This window comes from Protopterus annectens, chromosome 2.part2, assembly GCF_019279795.1.
Source record: "Protopterus annectens isolate FY-2018-M chromosome 2.part2, PAN1.0, whole genome shotgun sequence".
Classification (NCBI taxonomy): domain Eukaryota; kingdom Metazoa; phylum Chordata; order Ceratodontiformes; family Protopteridae; genus Protopterus; species Protopterus annectens.
The window spans coordinates 702,395,523-702,421,588 of record NC_056730.1 but is presented as its reverse complement, the minus strand read 5'-3'; the positions used below and the strand labels follow the sequence as shown (position 1 = coordinate 702,421,588).

The window sequence follows — 26,066 nt, the reverse complement described above, 5'->3', positions numbered from 1 at the left end:
TCTAGCAGATGCCTGAAAGTTTTGGGCTATAAATGACTGGCATTTGGAACTGTTCATAATTCCCTCCACCTTGACTAAAGCCCCAGTTCCAGCTGAAGAAAAGCAACCCCGAAGCATGATACTGCCACCACCATGCTTCACCGTGGGGATGGTGCTCTTTTGGTGATGTGAAATGTTGTTTTTGCACCAAACGTACCTTTAGGAATTGTGGCCAAAAAGTTCAACCTTGGTCTCATCAGTCCATAACACATTTTCCCACATGCGTTTGGGAGACTTGATGCATTGTTTCACTCTATAAATTGTCCATTGTAAGTTCTAGAAGCCATGTTTGTTTGTGTGCGTGTGTATGTGTGTATGTGTGTGTGTGTGTGTGTGTGTGTGTGTGTGTGTGTGTGTGTGTGTGTGTGTGTGTGTGTGTGTGTGTGCTGAAGGTATGAGAAAGAGATACAGAAGAAAACTGAATGTCTAATAAATTCTCCATTGTAGCTAAAAACAGACTGGACAAGAGATAGCAAGATCATCATCGCAACAATGTACTAGGCACAGCAGACAACACAGGTTTTGTTTTTTAGTGTTTATTCCTCTTTGTGTGTTTCAGAGAATTGTATACATGAAAATCGTTTATATAAGAAGCCTTGGAAGACAAATAAGGCACTTTTTTAGTGTTTTTCCACTTTATGTCTACATAAGTTTCAGAGAATTGTACAAATGAACAAAATTTGTGCAAGGACCCAAGGAATCCTAATAAGGCAGTTAGATACCTCTTCACAATTACACCACTTTACTTCCAGAAAATTAGTGTTAACAGATGGCATGACATTTAGCCTCTGCAATTTACTCAGATTGGAAATGGCACATGAATGCCAGGAGAATAGACAGCTGTTGAAATTCTGACTTTCTGTATGTAAAGTGAGTCCCATCACAATATCTGTAGTCACTGCTTGGATAATATAAAAAAAAAAAAAAAACTGTGGATGTGTTCAGAAATGCAGATGCAGCTATCTTTTATCTTAAACAGACTGCTGTTGCTGTTTGACCCTGGAGCATCACATGCATTCATCTTCAAATGAACATGTGAGCAAAGACTCAAAGAACGAATGAATGAATGAATGGAAATTGTTTAGTTTCTGGAATTATGTCTTCACATGCACTACAAGCACAGAAGTACTGATTTGAATTCAGTGACCCTGACATGTCTACTCACTGATTACCATATTGTGTGTAAATGACAATCATGTCTACAAAATTTAATAAAACAGACTGGATCATCAGACCCTGGCTTTTGGTATAAATACAGCTGAAGAATTGTTCAAGACGTGGGAGAACCGGTCTAAGTTTCCACCCTAACAAAATCCCTAGGTCTGCAGCGATGTCTCCTGCTTCAGTATCCATCTGCTTTCTCTTTTTCTTTACATTTGCATCAGCCTGCTATATTCAGAATTGTCCCATTGGTGGTAAAAGATCAGTCCTGGATACAGATATCAGGAAGGTAAGTACTTTATTATTATACTTTGCTTGCCTGTCACATTTATATAAAAACAAGGATTGTTCTTGTCTGTACTCAGTTTTTTTTTATTATTCTGACTCTGGCTTATGTGATTTTACCATTTTTAATGTATTTTCAGTGTCCTGTTTTTTCATTAGAAACTAATATTGTCTTTTGATTTCCCACATTTAAGTTTGTACTTGTAAGTTAACTGTGATTTATTTTAATTAATTTGTTATACAGGTAAACCCTTTAGGGACAAATACCTCTTTTTAGGAACTGGTCAAGAGTGCATGTCTGGTTATATGAAATGCTCAGATTCACAAAATATACAAATAGAAATGAAATGAATCATATCCAAGAGTAAACAGCTTTACACAACACTGCTCCTATTTTTTTTGTAGTTAAACATTAGACATTGTGAACCGTTTATTTGTCTGAGGCAGAGGTGCACCCAGTAAGCTAGTTTCAGAATGACAAGTGACCTTCCAGTTTTATTGCTGTACAGAATCCCAATGAATGCCAAGAAATTCCTTTTTTATTGGCCTGAAATCCCACAATCATATCTGCTAGTGCAGTGCATTCCATTTCCTGCACAACCCCTAAAAACAGACTTGGTTGAAATGTCTCTGTTTATCTCTCTATGACAGACATGCTTATTGCTGTGGGGCCTTATATGTAAGCAGCAAACCTCCCATACTATTCTATGGAATGGTATGCTCATTAAACTACAGTTTTGACTCTGTGGAGCTTTATCTACTTTTGTTTATTTAACATTAATGTTCAACAGCATAGCCTGGCTGGGTGGAGTCAATTTACAGTGCAATCTTGATAGAGTATAGCTAGTCATAGTATCATATTAGTACTAGTAATAAACAGATATTCTCTGCTTGGCTTTCATAAATGAGGTGCAAGAGCAATGTAAGATATAGGAAGCCCTTGTTTTAGTGTAATTACTCCACTCCTGTGATAAAGAAAACTTTAATGGCTTTGCTGACAGTGGCTAACCTCTGCAAGATGATTAAAATATAATGATATTTAAGACCAATAATATATCATTCTATGTTTTATTAAACTGTAGATATAGCTGCATAAAAAAATGAGCATTAGAAGACTTAAATGTTTCAAAGCAGAAAACAAATTCTAGACATTATTTAACAGAGCTGCTGTCCATTGGTTAGTGAACCTACACCATGCAAATCATATTACAAAAAAGTTGCCAAAAACCTTTAGTCCCCAGGGTCTGAGTTATAAGGGAAATATAACCCTTCCATGCTATTGTTAATGGTGCTATTAGCATTAATGTATATTTATACGCCAGCCTGCCAAGTTATCAATACATCTACTTCTTACAAATCTAATTATAAAATGATCTACAGGGCACATGCAGGAAAAACATCCTGTTCCACTGAGATGGAGTGTAGTGCACAAATTGCCCTAGTACAGGTTAGAAGGAAAGCTACGACCACTGGGGATTCACATGCCAAAGGCATCATTGAGAAGAAGGAATGGAAACTACAAAATGTGTTACAATTATGCATTGTTCTACAGAACAAGGCTACACCATCTACTAAAGTCCCTCTCATTCTGCATCCAAAAAGCTCCATCATAAGGGGGAACTTGCACAGTACGGTTCATGAGTGACTAAGTTCTTGAGAAGGAGTCTGTCAGAAATGTAGCAGGGAAATACAGATGATGGGGCAGAGGGGGAGCAAAACAAATTAAGTTTTTAATTGAATGTTTTCGTTGTATGGCAGGATCTCCATCTATAAAACAAACATATTTCAACTTGTTATTCTTAAGTCAGACAGATATATTCTTCTGATGCATTTTACCTTACCTCCGCCTAGTAGCATAATCCTTATGTTTGTTGGGTCAGTAACTGATATGGAGACATGTCTAGCTTCCTTTGTAAGCTGCAGATAGTCATGTGTATTATACACGTAACTGAGAATTTGTAACCGTGATTCCCGATTATGGTAAATGCATAAAAAGAAAAACGTGTTTGCCTCGTGAACATCTCTTTACAAAATATGCCTCTCGTTCTCAAGATGCAACTTACAACCAGGTACCTGCATATTTTAAAGGAAGTAAACTGTACTGTGAAAAAGATGATCTTATTGGTTACTTATTTCTCCATTGTCTGTTCAAATTCAAACCTGGATCACTAGCTATAGTAAGAAAAATACTGCCTAGCTGTGTAGACAACATTTAATATATTAAAGACTGTTAGAGGTAATGTGATATTTTTATTATACCAATACAGGTTTTATTAAACCGACTGCTCTAGTTAGAAGTTTATGACCCCTTCCCTTTTCCAGGACAAGAAATGACTACTGTAGCCCAAAAATATCAAATAATCTGTATTGTAAAACTTGTGTTGGCCCAATAAAAGTTTCTTACTACTTCTGTGTCCTAGTGCTTTCTGCCAATGGGCCAGCATGGTAATTCCCATTTTTACAGTTTCTTATTTTATTTATTATTCACTTATTAATCTTGCTATTGTTAAGTTGGACTTTATCCAGTACAAGAATAAATATGTAATCATAGTATTACAGCCATCATTCTCTAAGCACTTGAACTAACACTGATAATAATATGAATTAATTTGTAACTGTAACTGATAACTATAAGAGATGAAAATGTAGCTGGGAAAACCACATAAAACACTGGATGCTATCAAAAAACTTTGTAATGTTATATCTGGAGAATAAGTTGTAATATTTATATAAGTGGAACTAGACAATATCAAAACAGTGTGTCCAGTACACAGCTTTATTATTTTTAAGATAATTTAATACCTGCTGGACCTTGATGAAATCTATGAAATTTATGGCATGATTAGATAACAGACAAATCTCTCAGTTTCTAATTTCAGTCATACTGCTATAACATTTTGGAGACATTGCCCATTGTCATTTCATGAACAGTGTGAGAGTATACATTTTATTCATTTTATCATTGTCTGCTCTTGAAACTGCTGAAATATGTCACTGTGGAAACAATACATTCCTTGCTGTATTCTTCAATGGAAGAAACATTTCATGAATATGTGGACAGAAACAAAACTGAGAAATCAGTGACTTGGTGCAAGTCAAATTCAGTTTTCTGTTAAAAAATATAACAGCCATCTAAAACCACATTTATATTAGTTATATTAAATTGCCTTTACATGAGGGGTCATTTAGAGTTTTGTATTTCATTACTGAGAGGTCAGTGAGAGATAGAAGGAAGACAACTATGTCAGAAACAGGTACACACACAATATATGTATTTATATCCGCAATATCTACATATATATATATATATATATATATATATATATATATATATATATATATATATATATATATATATTATATATATATATATATATATATATATATATATATATATATATATATATACTACAATACACTACTACACTACACAGGGTTAACTCCCATATGTTCTTTTGATATATATGATGGAATCATGGCCTAATTCTTAACCTAAGCAATTATAAGGCGTGCTTTCTTTATATGTGTGCTTCTGAGGGAATCCAGGCAACAGGGAATATGAGAGTGGGCATGCTAAGACTGTGAGTCTCTTTATGCATTAGTAAAAAGGAGGACATAAGCAAATTAGATATAATGTCAGCGATGCTCTAAATACGTAGGAAATGTATTAGAAAAGAAATATTCTAAAAATGTTCACTGGTAACAACACAGCAGCTCAGTGATAGATATTGTGATTTCACATATGCACACAGCTAACAGGCTAGGCCACCTGACTTATTTATTTACTGTAGAGGCACATTTCAGGGAAAAATGACCACTCAGTCAAGTACAATTTTGCAAGAACCATACTCTGGATATCTCATTCAGCACTTTTTCTTAGTCTCATTTTAAAGCAATCGATGCTTATCTCTTGGAACACTTCCCCTGGAGTAGATTCTTGAGATCGCCCTCCTTGTATCATAAATTACTCCACATTTCCCCTGCTTTCATGACTCTTCCTTCCTCAGTTTATGTCCACAGGAGACAGACTCTCATTGTGTTACATAGGACTTGCACAGAGCTGTCCCTTGCACCTCTCCTTTAGAAGCATTTAAAATACTCATTCCAACAGGCCCTGCTTCTCACTCTTTCTTATGAAAATTCCACAGGCCACATCTCTTCCTACCTCTCATTATAAGAAAAACAGTTTCAAATGTTTGTTCAACAACATTTATCAAATAATTCATATACCATTTTGTGATCACAGTGGATTCTGCCTAGCTGTATAATGTTTCACTTTAGGCAGTTTCACCAAAATCGGAGGAGATGTGGTTACAGCAAAACTGTGAGAAAAGGAACACTCACATTTTTTTTTTTAGAGCACAGCCTCCTATAAATGTATCCTACTGACATGTTGGAAGTCACTTGTCACTATTATTGACTGCATAGCTGCATGGGGGGACTTACACGGTATTGTGAATGAGTGAGAAAGAGTCTGACAAAATGTGGTAGGGAGGTGTAGATGATGGGGCAGAGTAAGGTGACATTGAAATTATGAAAGTCTAGAGTCCTCTTTCAGTCTATATTTTCTTTGTGGATAGTGGACAGACTATCCTGTATGACTTTGCTCCAGTATCAGTATTGGCCACTGCCTCAGCTTCCATCTATAATGAGGCTGATGGGTGCTTTAGTGTTATAATGATCTGAATTAATTTATTAAAGAACATAATACAATGAATGCAGTTATAATGGGTGTTGCATGGTACCTCAAAAATATTAATTAGGAACATTTTCACTGAGACGTGTGGGAGAGATCCTCCTGGATAATTTTGAATTCACATTACATTACATGATGACTAGTGTGGAAGGATCATATTCTTTTTTTTCATTATCTATTTTGTAGGCTCTACCTAAAATTTCTGGCAATGTGAGCTTCACTTATTCAGGACTCCGCTAAAGGATTGCAGCTAGTCAAGAATTCAAGGGCCAGTTACTTTTAGTCTTCATATTTATGTGATTAATTCCCAGTGTTGGGAACAATGACTGACTGCGAGCTCAGACCCTCTGTGTTCAAAGTTGTATTCAAGCCCTTTTTGTGTACACTAGTGTGTATTTCCCACATTTTACTTTGCAGAGAACTGGTGTATTGTACCCCCCCATTCCTTTGTCATACTGGACCCCCACTACAGCCACAGTTCTTTCTCCTTCACCATTTTATGGGTAAGTTGTTCATAGGTTCATAGGTTCATAGATTGGTACTAGGCTATCGGCCCTAGGGCCTATAGAAGCCTAACCATAACAATTCCCTGGCTATTTCTTCTCACACTATTTACTTCCCTGGACCCCTGTCTAGCAAGGTGACTGACGTGATCCCTGGGGTGAATTTCCTTTCTCCCATCCAATCATCAAGGCTCCTTTTGAAGGGGGCCAAAGAGGTGCTCTGCTTGACATGTATGGGCAGTCTATTCCAGAGTCTGTGGAGTCTCTGGGTCAGGAACCTACCCATCCAGCATGTTTTGTTTATTGTGATGATAAGGTTTAGATCCCTGGAGCATGTGGCTCTGAGGGATTGGGATTTCTTTAAGTGTAGCATGTCCAACAGCTCTGGGTTTGACATGGCCTTGTATGTTAAGCAGAGATCACCTCAGAGTAGATGATATGCAACAGAGTATAGCTGGAGTTTTTTAAGACTGTCAGCATAGGGCATCTGCTTTAGGCCTGTGACTCTTTTAGTGAGGTATTTCTGCGGCCTTTCCAGTTGTTGCAGATGTCTTGAGAGGTACATACCAAATGGGGTATTGTATTCTATAATGGGTCTAATGAGGGATGAGTACAGTGGGACAATGACCTCCTTTTTTCTGGATGAAAAGCCCTTAGTGATGAGGTGTGCCACATAGAAAGATTTCCTGACTGTTGTGGTGATGTGGTTATTGAAGGTGAGACCACTGTCCACCTGTGTCCCTAAGTCTCTTATCACACTTTCAGTGTTTATTGTACTGCCACCTATGTGGTAATTCGTGGATACATGTTTTTCCGAAAGGGGATAACTATACATTTCTTGGCATTGAGCTTGAGCCCATGGCTCTGGCACCAAGCATCTGTTTCTGTAAGGCCCTTTTGTAGAGTATCAACATTATTTGGGGATTCAATAATGTCTCCCAGTTTGCAGTCATCTGCGAACTTTGTTAGCCAGAGTCCCTTAGTGTTGGCCTGTACTTCAGAGAAGTAGATGCCAAACAAGAGAGGTCTCAGGATTGAACCCTGAGGTACTCCACTTGTCACTTGTCTGGAGCTGGATTTGGAGTCAGCTACTTTTACAGTGTGGGTTCTGTCAGTCAGCCAGTTGGCAACCCATTGAGTGATGTAGGGATTAATGCCCAGCTTAGTAAGTTTATCTATGATTCCAGAGTGGGGGATGGTGTCAAAGGTCTTGGAGAGGTCAAGATAGGCTGTGTGTACTGCCTTACCCATGTCCACGGCTCTGGAGACTGATTCGAAGAAGTCAATCAGGTTCAGGAGGCAAGATCTGCCCTTCACAAACCCAAACTGGTCCAGTGTTTTAAGGTTGCCAATGTCTTTGTTTATAAGTTCCATGATAATATGTTCCATGGCCTTGCAGATCAGGCTCATCAGACTGATGGGGCGGTAGTTCCCAGGATCCAAGGTGGATCCCCCCTTGTGGAGTGGGATAACTGTAGCTATGCGTCACTCAGTGGGCATGAAGCTTGAGGTGAGGGTATGATTAAACATGACACTTAGGTGAGGTGCCAGTTCATTTTGTAGTTCATGTAGTACACAGCCCAGGATGTCATCTGGTCCCATGGATGCTGTATTCTTAGCTTTGGAGAGTGTGTTTTTTACCTGTGTGGCCATTATTACCGGAATTTGGCAATCTTCTGGTATTGAGATGGGTCATTTAGGGGGTGAGAGGGGGGTGAAGTTGGCACTGAATTGATCTGCCAGGATACTGGCAATATCCTTGGGATCAGTATATTTAATGCCATTATGTTGTAGCTCAGAGCAGATCTGAGTATTGGCATTTAGATTCTTGACATAGTCATAGAATGCCTTGTGGTTGTCTTTGGAATCTTTGGCAATTTTATTTTCGTAAATAGCTTTGGAGGATTTTATGAGGGATTTCAGCTTTTTACTGAGGCTGGTAAGGGAGTTTTTTGCATCCTGGGATTTTCTTCTTTTCTGCAACAGTTTCTTCCTTTTGTAGTAAAGTTTGTTTATGACAGGGGACCACCAGATTGGCTTCCTTTTTTTGGAGGAGAGCATCTTGCTTCTATTTGGGATGGCATGATTCATGCATGAGTGGATGTGCTCGTATAGTGCCTTAATGTAGGACTCCGCAGTCGAACTTTCAGTTCCAGTCTGCATGGGTGTAATGAAGTTTGTAACTTCTGACTTGAGTAGCATGAAGTTGGCTTTGTAGAAGTTTTTTTGTGGAGGTTTCCTTACTGGGGGGTGGGGGTGGGATGTGGATGTTAAGGGTGATTAGCTTATGGGCTGATATGACCAACGAGGGGGTGACCATAGATGTGGAGCATTGATTTCCCATGTTGGTAATGACCAGGTCTAGGATACTGGAGCCCCTGGTGGGACTATGGATTAGTTGATCCAGGGCATTGGAATTTATGAATTCCAAGAACCGTTGGGCAAAGATGTTGGTACACGAGTAATTTTCCCAGTTAATGGCAGGGTAGTTGAAATCACCCAGTATTAGGGTGTTTGGTTGTATATTAATATTTTCCAGTATGTTTAGAAAGGTGTAGTGAGAATATTAGGGCATGGTGGGGGATCTGTAGCAAGCTACAATTTGGATTGCAGTCTTACCTAGTGCTAGTTGCACCTGGAGAATTTCAGATGCTTTGTGTTGGGCAACTAACCTGGTGGTGTGAATATCCTTGGTGAATATGGACACTCCTCCACCTTTAGTGTTTTGATCCTGGTTTGGTGGCCGAAAAGTGTGGTAAGAGTTGTAGCCTGCTCTTGCAGGGGTGCTCTCTGGAGCCTTGAACCAGGTCTCAATTACTGCACAGATATTGATGTTCTCCATTTTTAGGAGTGCCTCGAGAGAGTGCATTTTGAGGTTTAGACTTCTAGCATTGAGTACCATTACCTTCAGATTTTGCATGCTTGTACCTGTTACGGTGGTGGTTTTGTCCTTTGAACTTTGCCTAAAAAAGGCACTATAGGGGTGGCAAGAGCCTTTGCCAGTAACCTGAATCCCAGGGGTGACAGGTGCAGACCATCTCTGGCAAAGCATCATGGTCTGTCGATCATGTCATCCCAGGCAGACAGATACTGGATCCCCTTTGAATGACACCAGAAGCTTAGCCAATTGTTGAAGTCAATCATTTTGTCCTTATATTGTGGTATCATTCTGGGTGAAGGCAGGATGCTACTCAGGGCTAGGGTCATACCTGCCTGGGCCACATGATCCGAGAGCTCTTCCATGTCTCTTTTCATGTAGTCCAGGGAGTCATGGAGTAATCACACTCTCATGTGCGACCATGTGCTGCATTCATGTGTCCTGGTGTCTCTGGGGTGAGTTATTATTCCTACAACAAGCAGTACAATGCTGGTTCTCAGTAGAGAATATTATGACCAACCTTTGCAGCTCCAGACTCCAGCAGCATTCAGAACATTATGAGCACTGATTTATGTCTGCAGCACATGAGCACAAGAAATGTGGAAAAAGCCAACATTTATTGGGGAGGGGAGACAAAAGCCCAAAAACCAGGGACACATTTTAAACATTGCTTGTATAACCTTGGAAAGTTGCTAGAGTAAAAGGCTTTGCTACCGCCATGCATTTCACCACCAAGACTTGAACCCAGGACCCTGTGCACTACAGTAAGAGCAACATACAGCTATGCCAAATCATCTGTTTCTTGAAAGACAGGAAGACTGAAACTTAAATGGTTATCATTTAGTGAATTCAGGTCTCACCATAGCTCTCAATCTCTTAGCACAAAACACCTGGACAAAGCCAATAATGGAGGAATACAGCCCCCAAACATATTCAGTGAATTCAGTTCTCACCATAGCTCTCAACCTCTTAGCACAAAAAACACTGCACAAAGCCAATAATGAGGGAATACAGCCCTCAAATTAGGGACAAATTTCAAATATTGATCTTATAAACTTAGAAAATTGCTAGAATAAAATGTTTTGTGTTACCATGTACTTTCTGAAGAATATGAAGTCTGAAATTCAAATGTCTGAAAATCCAGAAAACCACAGATTTTATGAGGAACAGAACAAAAATATGAGGCAAAAATCTGAATGCTTTTCACAAGTGGTGGTGGGTAGAGAATTTAGGTTCTTGTCACCTGCACCCAAGGCTCAGGGTTTGAATCTGAGTTACTCTCTCTAGCCACCAGTTATAGTTAACTGGGGCATTTTACACAAAGTGGACCTATATATATATATATATATATATATATATATATATATATATATATATATATTTATATATATATATATATATATATATATATCAACACACACACACACACACACACACACACACACACACACACACACACACACACACACACACACACACACACACACACACCAGTAAATCTGCTCCGATGTCCAAGCTAGCAGCTCCATAAGCCCCCCATTTAAATGCCCAAGCCAAATGCCAAGCATGCATGTGGCATCTGTAAGATTGCTGCCGTCTTCCGAATTTGGACTGGTTAAACAGCAGTCCGGATTGGGATTTTTTTTATTTTGGTTTGTCAGCTGGGGGGGGGGCTGCAGTCCTGCAGTCCAATAGCACGAGCCATCACTGTCTTAATGATGGGATGGGTATAAATAAATTTACAGCAGGGTTGTCATGTACATCCCTGCTCAGTTTGAGTTGTGAGCACTATTAATTAAGTGGCTGCAAAGGGTGGTAAGAATGTTTGTGTGTGTCTGCTTATATGGCTAGGCATTGTATGATCCATGTGATCAATTGCCTATTATGGTTGCTACATTCCTATGTTTCTACGAATAGTGCACGGTGATGAAGAAGTATAGTGTAAAATTCAGAGCTCTAAAAATAGTAGCTAGGGAACTGAAGAGATTTCTTGCATAGCTGAATAGAATGTATTTAAAGACAATAGCATTTCATTCATAGGTCAATAAATGTATTACAAGACAATAGCATTTAATGCATAGTTGCAAGGAATGTATTACAAGGCAATAGCATTTCATGCATAGATGCAAGGAATGTATTACAAGACAGTAGCATTTCATTCATAGGTGCAAGGACTGTATTAAAAGACAACAGCGTTTCATGCATCATTTTATGCATAGGTGCAAGGAATGTACAAGACAATAGAATTTCATGCATACCTGCAAGGAATGTATTACAAACCAGTAGTGTTTGCAGGGAGTTAGACTTGTCTCATTTTTAAAGAAATACATTTTAAGTGGTAGAGGATACTAAATAGTAACATTGTAGTATTTACTTAATGGGCTATACTACAATCACAGTATTAGTGTACAACAAGAAACAGCACACTGACTGCAGCGCAGCTCTTAGTGGTAACAGAAAGGACTTTGTGAACAACTTATTCCACAGTCAAACATTATACTGTTATTGGACAGTTTTAAAGAAAATGTAGTTACTCAGTGCAGTGTGTAAGTGATGCAGAAATCCACTGATAATACCCAGAACGTCTTGGTGCATATTATTCAATTAAATCCGACAGACCCCCTCAGCACCTTACTCATACATGCTAAGTTATGCACTGTCCCTGTCTATAACCTTAATTCTGCACATTAACTTATGAAAACCCCTTTCCCTAACTGTATCAGTTATCAGTCAAATTTGGTCTGCGGATATTGTTAGGATTTGTCTTTAACAATTGGAAAAGGAAACTATTTGTTTCCTTTTTCAGTTGCTTAGTTTTTGTATTTTTTCAGATTTGTCATGTTTCCATGTTTCCAATTGCCGGCATCAATGTGGTTTACAATGATGTTTGTGCAATTTCATTTACTATCTTATAATCATATATTTCTACAGTCGACTCCCTCTTATCCAGCTCCTCTTTAACCAACCATCAGATTTCTGCCATAGCCCTAGCAAAAGACAATAGAGAAGAACAACACATCCATCTCCTCTGGGCTAAATAATGACAGACATTTGAGTTGTAGACTTCATATTCATTAGAAAAATGCACACCAACACAAATCCTGTTATTCTAGCTGATTTATAATCTATAAATGCTATTTTGTATGCATTTTCTGATTAACCAGCCATTCATTTATCCAGCCTAAGGCCCGGTCCCAGCAAGACCGGATAAGAGAGAGTCTACTGTATCTATATATCTATATCTTTATATATATATATATATATATATATATATATATATATATATATATATATATATATATATATTTATACACATACACACGCACACAAATATAAATGATGCAGAATCTAAACACAGTGAATATGTCTAATTTATTCTATTGACTTACATACAGTGCATGGATCTAAGATATTGACCTATGCTTACCAAACCAGACCAGTGCTTTTATTTCAGCAACATAAGAATTTAGACTGTATTTCAAGTCTGTTGACTGATTAGACAAACTCAGTGATCAAGTGGACGGGATGCACAACATTCAGGACACTGGAATCTTGCCCTGAATCTGAAGATGACTTGTATGGCTACAAGGTCAAAATAATAACCCTATCAAATAAATGTTAACATGTTAAATTAAGTTTTAGCCAAGGAATGAAAAAGACAGAAAGAACATGAATCATAAAAAGATAAACAGAGCTTAAGAAATAATAGATAGATAGATAGATAGATAGATAGATAGATAGATAGATAGATAGATACAGATAGATATAATTTCTTAAGAGACTTAGATAGAATCATTCCTTTCTGATAGCCTGATGTCTTGTCCTGCCATCCAATATAACATTCATCTATTGGGGTATTAACATACATTTAGAAAGCACCCTCTATACTCATTTCTTGAGTTGGAATGTCATATCTTCTAGTTTTTGAAATCAAAGACTTTCTTACTTACACAAATACATAATAACTACAAAGCAGTCTTCTTGTCTTTCGTTTCAGTGAGCTTAGTGCAGGGTTCAATGTTCACAAATGTACATCTTGCAGATGTTATTTCCTTGTGTCTACAGGAGATGAATTGTGGGCTCCAACACTCCATACCATTCCTGCTATATATACCTGTGTCATCTAAACATCCAGTGCAGGCAATGATTGGAGGCTTTTACCTGAACATTTCCCAAACCAGTTCCCAACAGATACGTTGGATCTAAAATTACCTAATACAGGAATACCCGTCATAGCAAGAATTGCATTCGATGTGATGTGCAAATCCACTGAAAGAAAGTAATGGCACAAACTGGGTCTATATTAGAACACCGAATGTTCAAAATTTTGGGTGTTCTAATATCGACCTGTTTTCAGTGAACGCTGAAAATATCGAAGAAACAGAAAACTGAATTTTTTCCTAGGGAAAGAATTTGGTTGTCCGTTTCTGTTACTTTGGTATTTTCAGTGCTGTGGTGGAAAGTTACGGGTTGGGTTCAGGTAAGTGTGCGATTGTGTGGACGTGAGGGTTAGGGCAGGTTAGGTGAGTTAAGGTTGGGGCGCGATTCAGGTAAGTGTGAGATTATGTGGACGTGAGGGTTAGGGCGGGGTAGGTGAGTTAGGGTTAGGGTGCGGGTGAGGTGACTGTGCGATAGTGACGGACTTTAGGGTTAGGGTTTAGGCTAAGGTAAGTGGATAGTTAGTGGTGTATGTATAGTTTAGTGTAGAGTTAGGTGTAAGAGTTTAGGTGTATGTGTGTGGAATGCTGTTTGTTTGGTGTCCTTATGTTGTGTGTATGTTTTTTGGAACAGCAAATTTTTTTCCCTAGGAAAAAATTCGGTTCTGTATGTTCGATGTTTTAAATTTTCGATTCATAGGGTTCGACATTAGAACACTCGAAATTTTGAAAGTTCGGTGTTCTAATATAGACCCCACAAACTTCATCTGATGCATAAAATTCAGACAAAGTCTGCATAATTAACCTGACTGCAGCCTCAAACTGTTACAATAGACACAACACTTATGCAAAGGCTTTGCATTTTCCTACTTAAAATTCCTCTGGCATTCCTAGTGTTAGCAATTAAACCCATCACTTCCAGTAGTTTACTCAAAGTCCACAGAAGTCATTCCTTAACTGTGCATAAATATATTTATAAAGGTAATTAATTTTTATTGCAACATATCATCATATTTTTTCATTTGTATTTGCAACTTTCTAACTATAATTATTGCTTCTAGTTTATATTATCTATTCAGTATAATTTTATGATTAATTGCTGCAAGTTTATTTTTCTTAAGTCCAAAGTTTTCTGCAGTACAAAATAACTGTATTATGTTAAAGCTATACAGGCTTAACAAAGAACATTATGTTACAATTCTAAAGCAGAAGACAGAACTTACGAATAAAATAGGCTGTCTACCATAAATTTACATGACATAATGCACATCTCTAAAAATGACATCGGCAAGAAACTGAGTATGAATTACAGAAAAGTGCCATTATCCCACAGTCATAAACTGGAGCTAGAAAATGGTAGCCCTTTTTATAATATCCATTTCCAATAGGGATCCCCAGAAGGTTGGCTAAGATTTCAGACCCATACTACTATACTGGGATGTCAATATAATCCTATAACTGTATTATCTTATTCAGAGAATATGATCATTTTACTTATTTTATAACAAAAAAGCATACCTAAATATTGCATGTGTCGAAAAACAAAATAGAAGCGGCATTCTAAAGTTTCCACATAAAAATAGGTATAGCATACAGATTCAGTGCTTTAATATACCCCATGGCGCATTTGTGCACAACAATATGATTTAAGTTTGGATGTTCTATTGGCTGCAGATGCCTAAACAGATTTGTTTTGAGAAACACTACTCATAATGACATAAATCTACACTGCACATTTTGTTTTCCTGCAAAGAGTTGACAGCAACTGATTAGCTGTTGTGGAAATATGAAGAATTGATTCCAGAGACCTAATCTTTACAAGGACATAAAAAGGATAAGCGGAGTCTTTTCTGAATAGGGAAATACAATGATGCACAGTGTTTTGTGATACAACTAGTACACTTCCATGTCTGCAGAAAAAATATAGCATTTGTATAATTTCCTTTTCAGAAATTGGTGAATTTATAGCTGTTGCCCAGCACTGTAACACTGAAGTTACTACTTTTACAACTTGGCTGAGAAAAGACCTCAGGACAACTTGCCTTCAACTTCATATTTATAAACTAAATTTGACAGAAATGGAATTGTGTAGCCTGAGTCACAATCAGCAGCAAATCAGGTGATGATTTAAAAAGATACAAATCTTAAATGTATCACTAGATTACTAAAATCTTACTCTCCAACTGACAATTGAGAGGGCAACACCTTGTATAAGCTTAGAGATATTGAGCCAATAGCTGTTCACCTCATCCCTGCAGAATCAGGGACAGAGCCAAAAACATTTGTTGACAAAAATCCCATACTACAGACCATTTATAAGCACTATCTGCACTGACTTATAAAACTGGAAGACCATTTTCTAAAGTAATTTAATTCTCTAGATGTAATGATGGTCATTATTTAAAATCTGTACTTTTAATGATTGCCTTTTTTTAGTAGCTATAAGTACTCCACCTCCTTCTCAATGAAACACTGATTTGAAAAAGATACAAAACAAAATATTGAGCTAAAATCAAAGATATTCTTGCAAAATCAGGAACAATTAAGAGATATGAGAGAGACCTGAGCCTTTTGTGAAACAGTGGAAAGCATGTGCCCAAAGTACAAAGACAAATGATTAACATTCACACCAAACAACTAGAATCACTGAGCAATCTGATAAAATGGTACATGTTCTTATTAACATCCCTGTTAAACAAAAAAGATTAAATGTTCCGGGAAAAAAAAAACTTCAGCACTTCTGTAAACAGCCTTCTAATGGCAATAAACTTGAATAACGACTTTAGAATTCCTTTAATATATTCTTTAAATGACAATCAATCAATTAAACAATTAATAGTGTATCATAACTTTAAAACAAATGGATCATAAAAGTTATTGCCAATTCCCTCTATTTCATCCAAACCTACATTACATACTATATTTTTCTGTCTCACATTTTTATCTTTTTAACATTTGTCATGTCATTTTAATACTCTTCTAAATGCTTCATATTACAGCAATGCATTCCACTGTACCTTTTTATTTAATTATTATGGGACAATGTATTAAGTTTTAAAGCTAAATGTGCTTCAAGTGCACTTATTGCTGTTAACGTATTCCTTCCTCTAGTTAAGCATATAATACTGCCATAAGACTGCAAACTGGAAGCATATCAAAATAAAAAAAAAAGATATGTGACAAAATGATAAAGGGAGTATTTCGATATTACCAATTTAGCAGATAAAGATATATATTTGTAAACCCAGGTAGGGCACTGATCCACATGGACTGTTGTCAGACTCCACCCACAAGCACTGCTGACGGTTACACAGTAGACAAATAGAGGCTGAGGGAATCAAACCCTAAACTACAGAAAGCATCTAATTGGCTTTAGTCTTCTGCACTGTCTGCTATATATATATATATATATATATATATATATATATATATATATATATATATATATGTGTGTGTGTGTGTGTGTGTGTGTGTGTGTGTATATGTACACACACACACACACACACACACACACACACACACACACACACACACACACACACTGTGGAAAACTAGAAATGCAATGGGCAAAGGCAAATGTATTATATAAACATGAAAATGAGAGGCTGCACGTAAGGGCGGAGTATGACAAAGCACAAGAAACTTTACCTAGATAATTGGATGGACATTTGCCAAAAGACTGTGGTTATGTTATAGTTATATCTTAGTTTGGAGTTGATGCTCCACTTTTCAGAAAACATGTCCTTTGAGGGAGTGGTGCTTGGCGAATACAGTAAGTGGTAATGAATTAAGAAAGGTATAAAGAGGGGAGATGATGATTAGTGAGTAGCAGTACAGATGTGATGTTTGCTCTGAGGGTGTTGATGAAGAAGTGCAGAGAAGGTCAGAAAGAGTTGCATTGTGTTTTTGTGGACTTTGAGAAAGCATATGACAGGGTGCCTAGAGACGAGTTGTGGCATTGTATGAGGAAGCTGGGAGTGGCAGAGAAGTATGTAAGAGTGGTACAGGATATGTATGAGGGTAGAGTGACAGTGGTGAGGCTTGCGGTAGGAGTGACGGATGTGTTCAAGGTGGAGGTGGGATTACATCAAGGATCAGCTCTGAGCCCTTTCTTATTAGCAATGGTGAAGGACAGGTTGACAGACGAGATCAGACTTGAGTCTCCATGGCCTATGATGTTTGCGGGTGACATTGTCATCTGTTGTGAGAGTAGGGAACAGGTTGAGGAGACCCTGGAAAGCTGGAGATATGCTCTAGAAGGGGAGAAGAATGAAGGTCAGCAGGACAAAGGCATAATATGTGTATGAATGAGAGGGATGACAGAGGAATGGTAAGGATGCAGGGAGTAGAATTGCCAAAGGTGGATGAGTTTAAATACTTGGGATCAACAATTCAGAGCAACGGTGAGTGTGGTAGAGAGGTGAGGAAGAGAATAAAGGCAGGGTGGAGTGGATGGAGAAGAATGTCAGGAGTGATTTGTGACAGACGGGTACCAGTAAGAGTGAAAGGGAAGGTCTACAAGATGGTAGTGAGACCAGCTATGTTATATGGGTCGGAGATGGTGTCACTGATGAAAAGACAGGAGTCAGAACTGGCGGTTGTAGAGTTAAAGATGTTAAGATTTGCACTGGATGTGAGGAGGATGGACAGGATTAGAAATGAGTATATTAGAGGATCAGCTCAGGTTAGACAGTTTGGAGACAAAGTCAGAGAGGCGAGATTGCATTGGTTTGGACATGTGCTGAGGAAGGATGTTGGGTATATTGGGAGAAGGATGCTAAGGATGGAGCTACCAGATAAGAAGAAAAGAGGAAGGCCTAAGGGTGAGAGAGGACATGCAGGTGGTTGGTGTGACAGAGCAAGATGCAGAGGACAGGAAGAAATGGAAACAGATGATCTGCTGTGGTGACCCCTAATGGGAGCAGCTGTCATAAAATGGTATAGACCTCCATGCATTATAAAATGTGAATTTACCAGTAGAAGAGCTAGAAAAATGTTATGGTCATAAGGAAGAATAAGTAAAGGTTATGTATGAAAATGTGTCCAAATTGTGCCAGGGGTATATGGAAAGAAGTAAACGGAAATGGGTCTTGTTTTCTGCATATGTCTTTTATGTAACTTGTTTTGCATAAATTAGTCAAACTAAAATATATCCAGTCCACAGATGAACATATTTTTTAAATATATTTATCTGAAAACCAGGTAAGTGAAATGGTCTTTCTCAGACCTTTTTCAATCATAACCCCATTGACAAAAACCAAGGTTAAATGCAATATTTATTCAGACAGCATAGTGTAGCCAAGTGAGATAAATCAAATAATACATTTTTGGAGGCGGGAGCAAATTGCAGTACTCCTGCAAACCCTTTGTAGATACAGGAAAATATGCAGGTTTCACATATACAGTGACCAGAGATTATTACTGATCCCTGGACCCAGCGCTGTAAGAAACCTTAACTACTATGCCATCACGATTTAATGTAGTGTGTTTTGTTTTATATTTTAATACAAAGGATTAAGGTAGTAAGTTCTGTGTGAAATTTAAACATCTTTCTAAGGTGCTGCCAACTCAGGCAAATGGAATATGCTTAATATGTTTAATGTCTTATTCAAAGAGCAGCACCTTAGGAGTGTAGCACCCCCTCATGTTGCACTGCAGCATTTGTTCTGGACCATGAAACCAAATGTTTTGTATAACAAAACAATCTACACCTTTCTAATTTCACTAGCATCAAAATGTCAAAACATACATTCTATAGTACTGTTTTTTTATTCCATCGACTTTACTTGCAAGCTGTGTGACTCTGAGCAAGTCACTTAACCTGTCAGTAAACAACAGAAAATATATATTGTAAACTTTCCTGAGATGTGCTGCTCTCAGTTAATAACCTGCTTGGTTCCTTAACCAACATGCATGAATTTTATTTATTAATTTATTTTACATTTGTTCACCAGGATGGTCTGACTGGGACAGTGCCCATTTTCAGCGGAGATTGAAGTGAAGAGGAGCATCCTCACTGGGGCTTCCTCACATGTGATCACTGCTCTAGTGCTCTAAAATAACGTGCTTGGTTGTGAAAGAAAGAAAGAAAAAAGAAAAAGACTGTTCAAGTCTGCCAGTCACTGTTTTGGGGAGTTTCTCCTTTTGTGTAGGATGGAGTCCTACCTCCCACATGTGGGTTGTGGAAGGCTTGTCCCTAAACAAAAAAACAAACAAACAAAAAAAACATTGTTTTGATGTCTTGTATTTGGATGCATGTTAACAGTAGATTTGATGTTTCATAGCAGAAGTTCACTGGAGTATATCAAAGACGTGTCTGGAGCGTTTCCCCTGGGCCTCCGCTGAAAATTGGTTTCATTCCAAGTCAGACTTTCCCAGTAAACAAATATAAAATAAATAAATAAATAAGTACATAAATATCAAGCCTAAATTTGACCTAAACTGAATAGATTAGGCAGTGATTGACTAGCAATCTCTATGATTGCTGGAAATGTAGTAAAAATTTAATTACCTTTATTGCTTCATATTCTACATGCTGGGGCCACACAAAGTAACTGTGGCAGAAGATACTGCTGGAAAAATAAATGTAATCATGCTTTTGCACATTTTACTCTGAGGAATATAATCATAAATGCAGTTCTTCAACATAGTTGTGACTATCTTAAATACAATTCACTTCTTCAGAAAAAATGGCATTTTCTGTTTAATGACAAAGGTATCAAAAATATATTTCACAGTCACAGATAACTTTGACATAAATACCATTAGTCTGCAGTATGAAATATATTATTTAGAGAACACAACTGTAAACTTGTTTGGTATGATTGACAGTGCTATTTTATTAAAGCTGATTTAAAAATCTATTAACATATTTTGTTGTTGCAGCAGAAAGGTAGATCTATACTAAAGAACAATGTTCATAGAATTTTATTTCTTTTTGGAACATCAGAAATCAAACCTTGTTTTCATAGAGGTGATCTCTTGCTATAGCTAGAACAGACAGCCATGGTAGCTGATTGTTTACATACTGTTTTGTTCTAGTTGTTAGAAGCTCAAACAGTATTTTTCCTTTTGATGTTTTTCAGTGCATTCCTTGTGGCCCAGGGAACAGGGGTCGGTGCTTTGGCCCTGCCATTTGCTGTGGAGAAGAGATTGGCTGTTACTTTGGTACCTCAGAAACTCTGAAGTGTTTGAAAGAGAACTACCTGCCCTTCCCTTGTGAGTCAGGAAGAAAAGCATGTGGTACAAGTGGAAGATGTGCTGCCTCTGGGATATGCTGTACTGATGGTAAACAATGCACTCATTTCTGCTTAATCATGCCTGCTTCTGCTTATCCCTTTGTGTATTACAGCCATAATGCACTATATAATTCAATCCTAGTGATAGCAAAGTCACAATCAGCTATTAAAAAGTCAATCTCTAGCCCTAAAACACATCAATGATGTCAGAATGACATCCATCTCCACTGTCTGCTAATTTTATCCTAATGTCTTCCACATTTTCCTTCATATTGCTGGGGATCAGGCAGGCTTGTGCCATGTTTTTTTAGTTCCCCATAGTTTGCCCAATCAACTCCATTCCATGCATGCATTACCCTTCCTGTTAAGAGGTCCTTCCTAATGTTACATTTTTCCCATTCCGTTAAAGTAGAAGTGATGTATGTTAGCAACATTAGTGTTGATGTTTTGCTAGTCCATTGTTTCTTGTCTTGTGTGATAACCTTTTACTCCTCACATTTTACACCTTCTTTAGCATTTTCTGGTCTTTCTTACTAAAAGTAAAGCATCTCAAGTATGGTTTAAATTATACATTTACCTGTGACTTTTAGGTATTCCTGATCTAGCTAGTTAAAACCATTCTTCCTGACAGTATAGCAGATTACGATGCAACATATGCACAATATTGTGAATCATATGTGACCTTAGAAGGAAGACAGTTTAGAATAATGTTAACAATTTGGTTCCAGACACATACAAATGAATAAGCTTTTGACTGCTTTAAATGGAATATATTTGTCAACACTGCATATATGCTGAGGTAAGACAATCAGAAGAAAATAGCTAAGTTACAAGTAATATATGTAGTATTAAAACTTGTCAAAGGCAGTAACATATTTTGCTAAATAAATGGAAGTTCATAACACTTGCAGTTGTCATTACTTCTGCACCATTTTTCAGCTAAATTATCATGTGATCCTACTTGATGAACCATGTATGATCATAACACAGATCTACTTAAAGGATGATTTCATTGTCAGTGTACACAAACACTTTGCAGTTGGATGCAGATGTAAAATGTAATGCTGCCTGCATCTGTCAAGTGAGATTACTTACATTCATCAGGTGGTTTCCAGAAATGACTCTGTTCTTAAGGTGCAGAACAAACCAATAAAACTGGCAAGGTTATGGCTGGCCTGATAAGAGCAGAAGGTGAATGCTGTCAGCTGCAGTACTGAAGATCTGAATTTGATAGCTTCTCAAGTACTGGTGGGCAGACCAGAGAGGACAGTAGAATCTTTAACAGCTAATGCCAGCTCTTTTTTTCTCTCATTATGGAGTATGTTTCAGTTTTTTATATTGCATGGCCGACTCAGTTATCAGCAGAAAATAGGTAAATGGGGAGCAGACAAACCAACAGTGGTAAATGCATATGAATGTACAGGCTTGCTTGTCACACAAAAATACTGTCTTGTGTTAGTCAAATATTGTAATAGCTCTGCTGCAAATATTCTCTGTCCTTGTCTTGACAAGTGGACTTTATCCTATCTAAATACAAAAGTGCCCCAAATTAAGCTTAGATGTTTTACACAATTCCATTTTTTGAAATGGGTAATTTTTTATGTAGGTATTTACCCCCCCCCAAAATCTTTTCCTTCACATTTATCTGGCTCTCCTTTCTGTATGTGATTTGTAAAAAATATGTCCTAACAACTTTACAGATTATGTTGCTTAAAAGGTCTATAAGTTCCCTACTAACAATCTATGAGTCCTTAAAGATGAGATCATTTGAACCACCATGAATGAAAACAGTTCAATACTTCTAGACATTAAAGCATTCTAAGGCCCAAGTCACATCCTGTATGTTTTCCTTGGTAAGCACAATGCAGTATTCAATGTTCATTATCCTCTATTCAAATCGGAGTATGAATTACTTTAATAACTGAATCTTTTGTTTAGTATGTCATGATTGGCCATGACTGAAGAATCCCCTACCACTAATCAGCTAATTCAGTAATGTCTGTTCTTTCAGTTGTTAAAAAAGAATAATCTCAGTGTTTTTACCAGTCTACATCATTCGCAAGTATAAAATTTTCATCTAGCTGTCTTTGTACCTTCGGTCTTTCTTCTTCTATTACAGAAATGTTCTTCAATCCTTCTAAGTTCAATTTGGATTTCTTCCTTTTAGCCTTCACCCTGCTTCCTTTTTCTACCTTTTCTATTGAAAAATGATGTAATTTTCTGTAGACTGAATATTGTTTGATTGTACAATATTATCATGCTATATACATGTCAACGCAGTTTCCTTTTAGTTAATATATTTTGTTTGCTTTATCGCCATTAATCACATTATTTTCTTCCTAGTTGTTTGTTGTGAACTCCCTCTTTCTTTTTCTTATTTTCTTCTCAGATTGCTGAATCTCATATCGCTGTACCCTTGTATCCAGAATTCCAAAGATGTCATTGGTAGTATTATATTTAATAGGGAGTGAGTGATCTTTACTATGAGAAGCCACTTATTTTCCTGAATGTGTTCTTTCTGCATGCTGTCTAAAATTATTTATCTAATCATCCCAGTTATTAATATATATAACAACACTTTTCCAGCCTGTGATAATTTCCCATACAATCCACCTTCAATAAATCCAGATTTGCTATCAATAATACCAAGCAAATCTTCAGACTCTGACATGAGGATCACAACTGTACAATCTGTTACCTTTGTATATTCATAGCATTTAGGGCACTAGACAAGAAGCTTATTCTTCAGCAAGTCATTAATGACACGGTCATTTAAAGAATCTATTTACAGTTGCAACAATTAAATATTTTAAAACAAACAAAAATAGTGAAATTGGTAATCACGGAATTCGCAGAAATTAAAACAACTAGTAATTTATTTCAAATTTTGTGAGGAAATCACACAAGCAATATGCAAATAAATATTATATTAAGTACACTGAGCAAAGGGAAGTAATTCATAAAATAGTTATTTTGACCTGCCATACCAGTTGTGCCAATTACATGAAAATGCTGGATGTTCTTTGCTACTTGCTCACAGACGCAGCTTGTTATAATTAGCTAGGCTGCTTGTGAGGGCCAGAGATTGACTGCTTAAAATCTTCCCTTTTTTCCAGCAATCAGTACAAATTAAAGGTAAAAAATAAAATATAAATTAAAATAAAGCTTCTCCTACCATGCAAGTACACAGAAATCACAATGCAACACCGGATGGTTTTGGATAAGCCCTGGAGCCAGAATCTCAGTTTTAATGTTACAATTAAGTAATGAAAATCAGCAAATAAATTATTTTGAACAGTTGCTTTTGTGTTACAGTATTGCACTATTATATTACACATGTTGCTTGTTCATATATTCAGCTTTTTAACTGTATATTTTTTTCTCTTTAGAGAGCTGCATGTTGGACTCAATTTGTGATCAAGATACAGTATTTGCATAAAGAGCCGAAATGAGCAAACATCAGGAACACCAAAGATGTCACTCAATGGTCACACAGACTGTGCCCTTGCAAATCCAAATTTCTGTAAAGCGACCTTCTTTTTGCTATTGATTATACCTTTTCAAAGAGTTGTGAAAACGTCATATGAATGCTACTTTTAATACTAATAAAACATATAACCTGAATGGCCCTGTCTTTAACTTTTGTTCTAATGCTTTAAGAGAACCTAATATTTTTATGCATTTATTTATTACTGATTAATGGTACAGTATATCCGCAAAGTTCAAAATAGAAGGTAACTGGTTGGGTTTATTTTTCCAAAGTGATATATATTTTCTGATGTCAAATCAAACAGCAGGAAGTAGGGATGATGCAAGAGGAGTACCTGTTGTTAGAATATGGCCTTCATTGGGCAATGATGACATCATTTCATCATTTATTTATTTATTTATTTTTTCTTTAAACAAACATATATAAATCTATATAACAAAAATTTAGCAAAGTCGTAACTATTTACAAAGGTCCATAACAAAATATAATAAAATAAACCCAACCATTCATATTTATCTAGTAAATCACTTAATTCTAATCAATATCTATACTTATGTGTGATATTAGCTGTTTTACTTTTTATGGTTGATAGTTCTTTTTTTACAAACATTCTTAGCCAAACATATAAATTAATTGAAAAATAGAGTAGTTTGACATTTCCAATTGTTTGTAACTATTTTTCTTGCTATGGCTAAAACTGACCAAAGAAGAGGCACCTGTGGTTTAGGGATAGAGTCTGGAAGTAGAGCTTTTCACAATGCTTGAATAAAATTTCTAATTTCAGTCCAGAATGGTGCAACCATTTTACATTCTAATGTCATATGGAGTCAGACAGCATTAGAATCTTTATTACATCTCCAACAATTGATTTTCCCAGTTTTATATATAAATTCAATGTTATGATTTCATCATTTTTTCAACACAGTGTGCAATCATGTTGATAGGTTCTAAACTTGGCAATTTATCAGTTCATCCCCTGTCAGTCCTTTCCTTATTACAGTTTCCCTACTGCCACCAATAATTGCTTGCTCTACCTTACTCACTTTGATAACCCTTGAAGTATGGACTTCTACCGACAATGTTTAAGGGCTTGGAGGCTGGCAGGAAGTGCTTGATCTAGTTGGAAACATAACCTGTGTCCAGGACATTGTTGTAGTTGTTAGTATGGAAGAGCAAATTTCCGAGATCTTTCCTCCCACCAAATCTTCCTGTCTGGAATGAGAGTAGAGACAGCTGGCAGAGTTGCTCAAAACTCAAGAGACAGCCTCTCCTATCCAGATACCCACAAAAAAAACAAGGACTGGCATATGGTGGACCCTTTGAAAGTTAGAGTTGTGGGGTATGTCCCTCCAAATGTACCCCTCCACAAATGTACCACTCCAGTATTTTCATACATATACACCGTGAGATAGTTTTATACAAATGCAGTACAACACCATTTTATGTTTTCCTGATAACTGTAGATTACTAGTGGAGCCCAAGGTGGGTGAGAAGAACCTTCATGATGAAAAAAAAAAAAGGAAGGGAGCAACAGATCCTAGAGAAGAAAGAATCATCTTCTCTTTGAAAATTCAGTAAATATGAGAGTAGAACTAGTGGGAGAGGAGACAGGTACACAG

At 37.0% G+C, this 26,066-nt stretch overlaps 1 protein-coding gene across 1 annotated transcript; it reads left to right on the top strand.

The window, feature by feature from the left end:
• The first annotated feature begins 1,243 nt into the window (after positions 1-1,243).
• On the top strand, positions 1,244-24,581 carry LOC122795774 (neurophysin 1-like). Its single transcript, XM_044064103.1, has 3 exons — positions 1,244-1,489; positions 20,805-21,006; positions 24,347-24,581. Exons 1-3 carry the CDS (start codon positions 1,370-1,372, stop codon positions 24,394-24,396), a joined length of 372 nt encoding a protein of 123 aa, XP_043920038.1. The 5' UTR covers positions 1,244-1,369; the 3' UTR covers positions 24,397-24,581.
• The last annotated feature ends 1,485 nt before the right edge of the window (positions 24,582-26,066 follow it).